At 42.7% G+C, this 11,241-nt stretch overlaps 1 protein-coding gene across 1 annotated transcript; it reads left to right on the top strand.

Annotated features, from left to right (window-relative positions):
• The first annotated feature begins 3,241 nt into the window (after positions 1-3,241).
• tcf15 (transcription factor 15) lies at positions 3,242-4,734 on the top strand. The gene is made up of 2 exons (XM_047600095.1): positions 3,242-3,945; positions 4,350-4,734. The coding sequence occupies exons 1-2, from the start codon at positions 3,469-3,471 to the stop codon at positions 4,410-4,412; spliced, it is 540 nt and encodes a 179-aa protein (XP_047456051.1). The 5' UTR covers positions 3,242-3,468; the 3' UTR covers positions 4,413-4,734.
• Positions 4,735-11,241: the final 6,507 nt, after the last annotated feature.

Here is an 11,241-nt window from a genome sequence, read left to right as displayed (position 1 = left end):
TTTTTTTAAACTAAGCAGCTGGACACTAGTAAACTGCTCAGACCATGTGCTGTATTTGTTGGACACTGTTTTCAGATTCAGTTTCAAAGTGATCATTTAGCAGCAGGACAGCGTGTATGGGATCAACTCAAAATAAACAGCGCAGCCCAGGTTGATTATAATATAGGGAAATGTCACACTGTGCAAGAAGTTTGAGCTCGCTGACGTGTTTTTAATAGCTTTTGGACAACGATGGAGCTCTGCTGTACGTCTCAGAGGAATAAACTATATCTGTGACCGCGACACTTGTCAGTTTCATCTATTCATTTTTGTTTTTCAGCAGAGGACTTGTTGACAGGGAAAAAAATGTCCTTTAAAGGGATGTAAAGGGAGGCATTAACAAGCTCAGCAGACGACACTTGGAGAGTGGGGCAGAGCAGGTGAGATTCACCCCCACTCTCGGCTTCACACGTTTCCACAGTCAGTGACTACAACACAGACAGTAAAACTGTGACTGGTCGACCATTCCTCATATAGAGTTGAGGGAAAGCAGGAACCTCCACAGTACTGTAGCACAGCTACTCCTGGGTGAGACTATGTTACATTTTGCATAATCTTCCAATAGTTTTATTAATCAGGGAACGACATTTGAACTTCTGAATACGCTCCTGGATCTTTTTTCGCCGACTGTTCAATAGTAGGACAGAGCAGTAACGTCTTAATAAAACAGAGCTTCTGCAGTTTCTGCTTCTGACAGCAACAGAACACAAAGCACAGGTCGAGGTGACATTAGATGAAAGACAATAGTTTTGCAGATTCTATGCGACTAATGTGATATCTCCTTGGTGAGACCAGGTAGACATGAAAACCTGCAGCAAGGTTGACACTTTGACCCGACCAAACCTGGAAATAGCAAAAGAGCAGCAACACAAATCAAACGCAACCATGTTGCATTTTAATCCTAGTGGTTCTGAGCTGTTGTTTCATTGAATGTGTGCTTCTCTGTGACCGTGTAATACTGGTGACGTGCCGGGTTTCAACAACAGATACAGCTTTAGAGTTGGACTTTATCGTCATTCTGTTATTCAACAAGTGTCCGCAGAAATAAATTAAGCTGAATTGACTCAGCACAGTATTAAAATATGCAGTGACTGGCTGTGTATAAGAGTATCGTATATAACTGGAAATGGTCCATTTCAGTTCACCCTCAGGGGGCTAAAGTGTGTATGCCTAATGTCCAAAATTTGCTGAGAATTTATCACAAGATAATCACAGTTCTTGGTGCCAATAATGTCTGTGCCAAGTTACGCGCTTTGAGCCAATACTTTCAGTAAATGTTGAAGGGGTAGGGGAACATTTTAAGTACTAGAATTATTTGAACTGCTGGGGTCCATGGAGTCATTTCAGTATTAACGATGGGAAGCATGAATAGCTTTGCAAGCCTTTGCAAGCCAGAATTTTTTGGCGGTCAGTCTATTAGTTACCAAAACATTTCACTAAAAGACAAACATGTCTGCCTCTGTGATAGAGTATTAGTATATAAAAACCCATCAAAGTCAGTGGAATTCATCCTCCGAGGGCCGCGAATTTATGTGGGGAATGCTGTGGTAATCCCTCGTCGTAAAGTGATGGACTCGTATCAACAGAGTAGCAAGACGCGCACCAGATAACTTCCTCTCTGTGGCTCAGGCAGAGCTTCTGTTCTCTGGGATCTCTGGGGCACAACAACATGGACCTCAGTGGGTGGCAAAACCAACACGCTGTGGCTTCATCGCTACGGATAAGCAGATCTGCTTCTTCCGTACGAGCACTTAGAGCACGTCACACTTCCTTGAAGTAGGAGAGTTGTTCTAAGTAATTTCAACTTCTGTCTTTGGTGTGAAATCTCTCTCTCTCTCACACACACACACTTTGAGCACATAATAAATTCCCTGCAATACTCCATGGTGAACGTAGATAACCATTTGGCTGGGCGTGAGATTTGACAGTTAATTTGCTGACCTTTAATGTGTCATTACTGGACCATCAGATATCACAACTCATTAAAATCAGGTTATGTATCTTTCGTAGCTCATAATATTTTCAGTTAATTTGGATTAAGTGTGATGTCTGTAGGGACTACCTCATTTCAGTAAACTATTTCTCCTGTTTTCCGTTGGTGTCCTCTGTAAGACCTCGGTGTTCTTCCAGCAGACAGTTTGGGTGTCTGATGTCGGACTGTTGATGCAGCTGAGGCAAACTGAAACGACTGAATGTGCTGCCGGCTAGCGTCTGCTGATGTGGCTTTGAGGGACTAAATCATCCATTTGCCACCGCTTTGTTTTTTTAAACTCCAGGCGGCCAGCAAATAAATCCTTGTCATTCCAGCATCATCTGTTCATTGTTTATTTACTCACACTTAACTTTCTCCTGCTGCCTGACCTCTGATCCCCAGTATGAGCCAGGAGCAGCTTTTAATACGGGGTTTGACACACAACAGTTTGTTGCTTTGCCGTGCTGATACATAGTTAATGCATGTTCCTGAATAATATATAAAACATATAATATAACTTTTCACATTTGAGAGTTTGAAAGTCAAACAATTTAGATTTACATAGGATGCACATTTATGTTTAGATGGCTGGGAAGAAGCTGAAGTTCTGTGTGCGTTAATTCACCTTTTGTCTGTATTTGCGGTTTTGCGGTTTACCCGCCAACAAAAACAGAACTCAGTAGGTGGCAAAACCATAAACATGTCACACTGAGGCCATATAGTAAACTGTAAAATGACTGAAAAGCAAACTTCAGTCGCTGGATGCATTTAAAGAAGTCTATAATCAATATGTAAATTCTGGAAATGTATCATGACCCAGAAACATCCGTTGAAGTAGCTAAAACTAAATGTGATGTCACTTACAGATTAACATCTGAACAACAATATGCGGTGTTTGATACTGCAGTACACTGTTATATCTACTACTTGTTATTGTGGTAGTTTTTATAGTTTACTGCAGTAATGCTATTAGGCTACTTAGTGCTATTCCCTGTATTTCAAATACATTATTATATTGTGCTAAATAATGACAACAAAATGATCAGATAAAAAAAACGCACAATACATTTCTGGTCGTCACATTATGCTGTTCCATTAATCACTCTATTTTTTAATTGCAAAACTATCAGTGACGTGTTTTCTGAGATTAACATATTTCTGGTGGGTTTGCACATGGAGTCAGTTCACTTGAGGGGCCACTGTCTCTGGATCTGCTAGCAGCTCCTCCCATCCAGCTATAAGAGCACAGCTGACCAGGTACTGCGGGTCCATCCTTAACTACTGGCCAAGGCACACTGACTTATGAAAGATCGGACGGCCTTATTAAAACTCGCCTTTTAGCATGTGGTTAATTGTCGCCGACTTTGTGCCATGTTGAGATGTAGAACCAGTTCCTGAGATTGTTTTTGGACTCATTCCACAGCGGATCTGGAGCCGGGCGCTGCTAACTTTTAAAGATGACTTTTGCCATGCTGCGGCCTGTGGCGACGCACTTGATCTACTCGGACTTCACTGCCACATCGGAGGACGACGAGAACCGCAGCGAAAGCGACGGCAGCTCGGAGCAAAGTTACTGTGGCTCCGGCGAAAAACGAAGACGGATTTCGCGCAAACTGGACGGAGAGCCCACGGTGGTCATTAAACAGAGGAGCGCGGCTAATGCCAGGGAGAGAGGCCGAACCCAGAGCGTCAACACCGCGTTCACGGCGCTCCGGACCCTCATACCCACCGAGCCGGTGGACAGAAAGCTCTCCAAGATAGAAACTCTAAGGCTGGCGTCCAGCTATATCTCCCATCTGGCCAATGTGCTTCTCACTGGAGACAGCAGCGTTGACGGACAGCCGTGCCTCGGCGCGGTTCATGCGCAAGGAGAGAGCGGGGCGAAGCAGCCGCGGACCATCTGCACGTTCTGCTTGAGCAACCAGAGAAAAGGGGTAAATGCTTTTTTTTTCCTTATTTTTTTTATATCTCCATGGTCAAGGGTGAAAAGTTAATTATTAAGTCAAACTTAAGTCAAATTTCTATGTAGCTATACATATATTATTCCATCCCGGTTCCAGTGTTAAAAATACTTTTACGCACGGAATATCGTGTCTCACTCATGGCTCTGCATATGAGGCTACTTCTGTAAGACCACCACTATTCACTGTGAAAATCAAGTGTGTGACAGACAACTCCTGCATGAGGAAAATAATTGAAATTAATAGCTGAAACTAAATGGTGAACAGTTGATTTGTTTCAACTTCTTCATTTCCCCACAGAAAAAAAATAAAATAAAATACTTATGGCGCAGATAAATAATGTTCAACATATGACTGAGACGTTTCTTTCTTTCCAGATAAAGGATGGAAAAGACTGTCTGAAAATGCGAGCGCTGGCTCCGCTGCGAATGAGACGTTGATTGAAGACCAGTGAATGAAAAGCAACCTGAAAATCCTCAAAGACTTTCTCAGGGAAGAGTCAAAGCTGGTTTTGCAGTTCGCGCGCGCACACTTCTCTCTCTGTCAACCACACACACACACACACACATACACGCACGCACACACACATGCACACATGCTGGATCAAATGATGGAACCGAAGAAGAGACTATTTATACTTGACTGAGAAATTTAAGCATAAGCCTTTCAAAGATGCAGTGCATTTGCTTGAAACTTATGTGTTTTTGTGCATTGTCTTTGGCATTAAAAGTTTAAATAAAATCTATTTTATCAAAAATAAAAGCAATTTTGATGTCTTATTAATTATTTCTTGCTCACTGAACAAAAACATGGCTGTGAGGTCGACTAAATTAATTTAACTATGTCAGTAAATATTTTAGTTGATGGCCATGGTGATGCAGAAAAACAGAAAAATATATATTCTCATGACCAACAATCTTTTATGGCTTTTATTTATGCATCAAGCTGTTTTGAGAATGACTAGACACAAACATTGGTCCTTCTCACAAATTTCGTGGCGTTTAAATGTTGTTTTTGCGGAAAAAAATCTCTTTCTCACACACATTTCCATTGTTTGCCGTGACTTTATTTACAAAGCCTGCAGAACTAAAGGCTTGGGGTTTCTGGTGTCATAGACTGGTGTATTTTTCCCAAATCTCACGATTGGTGTTTTTTTGAAGTCTGTTATCGATTAGTCACGGCAAATAGTAGCCCACACTCTGTTAGGAGCCCCCAACACAGCTGTCGGTGTGTCAGAGGAATAAATCACTACTGTGGGCCCAGCGGACAGGAGAGAGATGGGGAGAGAGGTCAGGGGTCACAGTGGCGCTCTGAAGCTTGTTGACGTGTAATCATGCCAAATGACGCACATATAACCCTTGGGCGGATCCTCGAGATAACCTTTTTGTCGTTTCTTATTAGTTGTTAAGTTGTCAGCAGCAGTTAAGGATCCACTTTGAATTTGATACTTAGACTCTTAGTGGTGTCACAATCATCATGAGAGATCATTTTAGTTTTATAATAGCAATCAGCTGCAAAACTTTGTTAATGTTCATGTGTGTTCAGTTAAGTTTTATCTCCCTCACAGATCTTTTCAGGCAACTTTCAATGGAAAATACTGCATGTCGGAACTGCTGAGAAATCAGGCCGCTAACCAAAAAGCAGCCCAGTCTCTGTGGGCCTCTTTGCGTCTCCTCCGGTCTGTAAAAGCCACTCTGCTGAACGCTCCAAAAGGCAGATTGCAGCTCAGATGCACAGACAGCTGAGCCCGAGTTCCTGTCTGGCATCGCTTTGAATAAGACTGCAGACCCGGTCCTAAAAATGACAGAGCGTGGCTCCCCAGTGACACGGTGGGCTGTATGGAAAGTGAATTTTAAGGCAGTTAAAGGTGCGTGCTGGGGGTCTGAGCTCCCCTCATCCTCCTTCCCCCACCTGGCCTGTCAGGTTAAGTCGAATTTGTCCTCCATGGTCGAGGACCGGGCCTCCTCAAATGGCTCCCAGAGGCTCCCCCCGGCAGGAAGATGTCACGTAGGCAGAGGAAGAGAAAACAACGAGCAGCCGACCTCTCTGAGGAACTCTCTGTGCGGTGAGCCTTGGGTCATCGCCAGTCTTGACATCATCCGGCACTTGGACCCAGATGTACAGCTCTCTAGTGGTACTTTTCGGAGCGAGTGAACCGAAAACCGAGCTCTGAACAAAATCAGAAGATTATTTTAAGATGACAGGTAACAAATTGATGCCAGAGACCATCAAAAGGGGGGAAAGCAAAGCCAACAGATAAGGTCAGTGTGGATCTGTTTAACATGTCTGACAAGCGAGGGTCCAAAGGATCCACCTGGGAGCCAAAGCACAGGTTTACCACTTCACTTTGGTAAGTTTTTCCTCTTCCTCGGATGTTTAATCCCTGCAGAGGTTTCATGCAGGCAGAATTTCAGCGGAGATGAAATGAAGCTAGACGGCAGTTCCTGTTCCACCTCATGTCGGTTTGTGACCTGAGATGAAAAATTACTTTTGCAGTCAGAGCTGCTGTTGTTTTGTAAATTTTTGAATCGTGAAAAAAAAAGAACAGAACATTGCTTGTTTTGTCATTTGTTAGAAGGAGGTTTTGTACAAACTCTCGTGTAACGTTAGAAACAAACAATGTTTCACTAGAAAAATATAATGACACAAACATTATGGACACAGTAAGTGGAAGTTCATTATATTATTGATACATGAGAAGACAATTTTTGGACCCACTTATAGATCCAACTCTCTTTTTTATAATGGTTTTTATTTTCATGCTTATTGAAGTTACTCCAGTGCTGTTTTTGAATCACTTGCATCCAGTAATAGTTAAGTGTGTGGGGTGTACCGTATATTACAGGAATACATTCTCATTTCACTTTAATATTTTATGTACAATATTCAATTGGAAAATAAATATTGTGTGTGTGAAACGTGTTGTTGTTTTGTTGTCTTTTTTGTTTATTTTTAGACTAATGCAGCTTAGTTTTTCTTGCCTCTGCCTTCGGAGAGAGGCACTGATGAACAAAATAGAAGAAACGGCCACGTTCAGTGACAGTTATGTGGTCCAAACACACAGAGGAGAGGAAGCAGTCACACTTAGGAAGCACACTTTAATGAATCCTGTTGAGCAGTGGCTCTTTGCGCACAGCTTCACAGATGAAGCACAAATCACTGCTCAGACAGCTCAAACGTGTTCCTGTCCTTGTCTCAACAACAGACGAGAAAGAAAAAAGTTAAAATAGATGATCCAGAAACAGGAAGGATGTGAAGCGTTTTTTCAGCATCATCTGGGAGCGCAGTCTCGATTCCCAAGTGGGTGCTTATCTTCAGCATTTTGCAGCCGTGCCAGAGAGCTGTTGTTAGAAACAAACCTGCACATGTTAATATTTTAATAGCTTTCGCTCTCACAGAGTCCATTTCAGCGTGTTTCAAACGCTCGCCGGTCGGGGAGACGGCCCCTCGCTCCACCTGCGTGTCAAGGATATTAATGGTTCTTGGTCACTTTGTGGCTCGAGGCTCGGATACCTCGCTTCCGATTTTACTGAATATGACCACTTTTCAAAAAGGGGGAGGAGGAGGAGGTCTGTCTGCCCGGCCGTCAGCTGAGCGCCAGTTGTGGAGAAAAGCCCCCGTGAAGCGCTGGTTCTGTCTCCTCAAACATTCAAGAACAATTGTTTTCGTGTGCCAGAGAGTTTGGCAAGGCCTTCAGACAGAGGGAGGAGGATGATGGAGGGCTGTAGATTCAATAGAAAGAGTGGGTGGGGGACTTGCTAAGAGGAAATCCCAGAGAAGAAATCAGGGAACAATACGGCTCCTCGTAACGCCGCTCTGTTCTGTTGTGGGCTCGGACAATCAGCCCCCAGCAGTCAGCAGCCTGCCAAAGCACAGAGGCAGAGGTGAGAATCCAGCAATGCGGACTTAAAGGTTTTTTTTTTTTTTTTTGGCTTCCTTAAATAAACAATTGAACAGGCAGTATGATGCAGCTCTGTGGCCTTAATTCTCACACAAAGACAGGAATCGTTTCAGCTAGTCACAGACGTATACAGCAGGACAAAACAAAGACATTATCCAGATCAAAATGGAGGAAGAGATTTTGCTCTGCCTGAACATGAAAGTGCTCATCCTCCTCGGCACATGCATCTGCTAATTACAGTGTTGCTGTATGGAAGTTTGAAATTTGTCTCTTTGTGTGTGTGTGTCCATTTATAGGCAGAATAAATGGGCTGTAGCACACAAAAGACTTGAACGTTTCCTCTTTCAGCTCACTCCTGTTGCTCCTGTTGTTCCTTTTTTGGAATTTCTTTCAGCGAAAATTTCATGGCAAACTTGAATTTTACTGTATAACAAAATAAGTGCACCAAAGTGACCAAATCCCCATCATGCGCGGTTATACTTGGGATTAATTGAAGCAAACGTTAGCATATTTGAACTCTAGCTTTCCAGGCATGCTTGGAACCAACATTATTAACATGCAAGACATGCATGCATGCATCACAGTTGTGTTGCACAAGACAACGCAAGGAAAGAATGGGAAGTTGAATCCTTCACCTCCACACCGCTTCCGGTCTAAAACAAGGTTTAAGCTTCTGCTTCACATCTACACTGTGAGTCCATAACCTGTACTGTAGCTTGCTGTGCACCTCCCTCAGAAATGTAACTACACTTCACTGCCGACGCAGACCGCAGCAGCTGTGATTGTTCCAAAATACATTTTCTCATCGTCGTGTCTCAGCGGCCAGACAAGCACAGAAAATCCACCCCCCTCTGCCTCCTGCAAATCATCTACTCAGACATCTTCCTCCTTCTCTTTGTTGCAGTGATTTCAGTCAAGGTAACTGTGAGCAGAGTTTATTAAGTCAGGAGACATTCAGTTCCTGTCACCACTGTTTCTGGACACAATAGTGTAGACCCTGCTTAGATCGGTTGCAGAAGTTTAAACCAAGCCAGAAGTGGGTGTGAAAGTTGGGGATTGTTGGACTGTCTTTAGACACAGATCCCTGCACATCAGAAGAACTTAATTATGGATCAGTCCAGCTAAGGAAGCTTCAACGATCCTCTAGTCTGACTGTAGATACTCAGAAACTCCATAAAACAAAAGCAAGTCATAAACTCACACAGAATTCAAAAAGGATGAGCTAAAAGTTGTCATGAAGCATTTCATAGGTACGGCCAAGAAATTAGCCAGCTGTGTCTATCACCGTCTTTCAGTTAACAAGAAGAGATTAAATATTAATAATGTGGAAAAAAATACAAATAGTGTATTGTACATATTCATCACGGAATCTGTCCAGTCATTTTCACTGCACTCATGCATAGAAATATGTGATTCGTGAATCATCCGAGCACCGAGACTCGTGCACATCAGCCCTCTTCGTCAGAAATGTTTAGCCGACAAATCACACAGAGAACGTTCATGACACATGACCCATCCTCTCTTGGAGGAATTTGACATCCTCCCTCGGGTCAGAGACACGTTTCCAAGATTTCAAACACCATTTATTTTCTTCCATGTCCATCTCCTTTTTGTTGTGCAATTTTCCTTACATTACTTTTTATTGCTTTCTGGTCTGTGACATGTCTTCAATTGTCTCATTGTGCTTTTATTATGTTTATACTTTTGCTTCCTTGCTGCAAAAATAATTTCCTCTGGTGGGACAATAAAGATATTTTATGAACTCAACTGAACAACAGAGGATTTAATTGGTTTTGGTTAAAGTGTATTTAAGCAACCATAAAAAATGTAGAGCAAATTAAAAAATAGCCTTTTGTATCTCATAATATCATCTGTCCACCTGGACAACACGAGACACCAGCGCTGTTACGGTTCATCAAAGGGCTATATATCTGTCAAACCCCAGTAAACATGCATGTCCTTCATGGGAAAGTCTCGGCGTACAGGACCTGTGGGAGAGATGGCGGAACCATTGGGATGTTTCATTTCAGCAAACAGAGCAAACAGTCAGAGGATTTCCTCAATCAGAGGTGAAAGAGTGTGCAGTGAACAACCTCGCTGACAGAAACATGGAGACCGGCGCTAGCAGCTGGCCGCTGCTAACAACCTCTGGGATTTGCTGTGGCGTGCAACACCCTTTAACTGCAGCACTGACACAGAATCAAACACATGCATGCATACATCACACGTGCACTCGCTCACATTTACACCAACAATTAAACCTTCAGAGAATCACAGCTTTGATGCCCTAGCCTGAGCAATTTTTAGCCCTGACCTTTATGGCTACACCATTTCCTTATGACACATAGTTTGTAAAAACTTTAAAACTCCCTTAGGCTTGCACAAGAATATCAGCACATCTGCACCTGAGATACACAGTATTTCATAAAGCGCAGAGCATGGTGTTTTTGTATTTGCTAATTATTTCTCATGCTGAGATCACACATCTAAGCCCTAACAGCTGCAGTCACTGGTGTCCGATAGGAAGTAGCCAACAAAATGTTCATTTGCGCCGACGCTCTGTGGTAAGAAATCAGAAAATGTCTATTTCCCTGCTCTCACTGTGCCAGCTGCTGCTGAATGAGGTATTGTTTAATGCAGATGGTGCAATCCCAAAGACCTCACTCTTCCCTTTTCCATAAAGTCCGGTTGCTATTAATAACCATATATCGACCTCCTTTGTCAACAAGAGCGACACATACAAATAATATGCTCAAAGGTAGACAATGGGGAGTTCCCTACGATAGAAACAACAGGATGAGCCCGACTCATTACAGTGTGTGTGTAGGTGTGTGTGCAGGGGTGATTGATGTGAGTCTGCTGTACGTTAAACAGTCAAACTCTGGAGAGAACATTTCCCAAAATAACACTGTTATTATCTTCAAAAGGTACAATAAAGTCACTTTACTCAAGCACACTTCCTCATGCCATCTTTTATTCTATCCTGTGCTTAAATAATCCCTGTTACTACTTGCTGTGACCTTCTTTAAAGTATTTTACTCTGTGTTCCTTAAATTATATAAATAGTACTGACAGCTATCCAGTCCCGTCTGTTGACTTTTTGTATTATTGTGAGCAGCTGTGGTTCAGATGGAAGATCAGGTCACACTCAGGTCAATGACAGTGAACCCCAGATGTTCTTAGATGTTGGAAGAGGATCATGTCTACTACTTTGCTGCCTTCATGTCTAAACAAGAGTCAAATTATAAAACTTGTTGTTGGTCTCTCTTTGTTTACTTTCCTCTTAGTCGGTAATTTCCTTTCACAGTGTGCTCTGCTGAATCCACATCCACCACCTCTTCTGTCACAGTGTGCTGTGACACTCTCTG

This window comes from Mugil cephalus, chromosome 1 (assembly GCF_022458985.1).
Source record: "Mugil cephalus isolate CIBA_MC_2020 chromosome 1, CIBA_Mcephalus_1.1, whole genome shotgun sequence".
In the NCBI taxonomy this organism is placed as follows: Eukaryota; Metazoa; Chordata; class Actinopteri; order Mugiliformes; family Mugilidae; genus Mugil; species Mugil cephalus.
The sequence above is the reverse complement of the archived record's forward strand: the minus strand, read 5'-3'. Positions and strand labels throughout refer to the sequence as shown.

What these genes read in the sequence shown, in the direction of transcription:
- tcf15 (XM_047600095.1), top strand. Translation starts at nt 3,469, where the DNA reads ATGACTTTTGCCATGCTGCGGCCTGTGGCGACGCACTTGATCTACTCG. An exon ending in TGAGCAACCAGAGAAAAGGG is followed by an intron (nt 3,946 to 4,349) that starts GTAAATGCTTTT and finishes CTTTCTTTCCAG; the next exon opens with ATAAAGGATGGAAAAGACTG.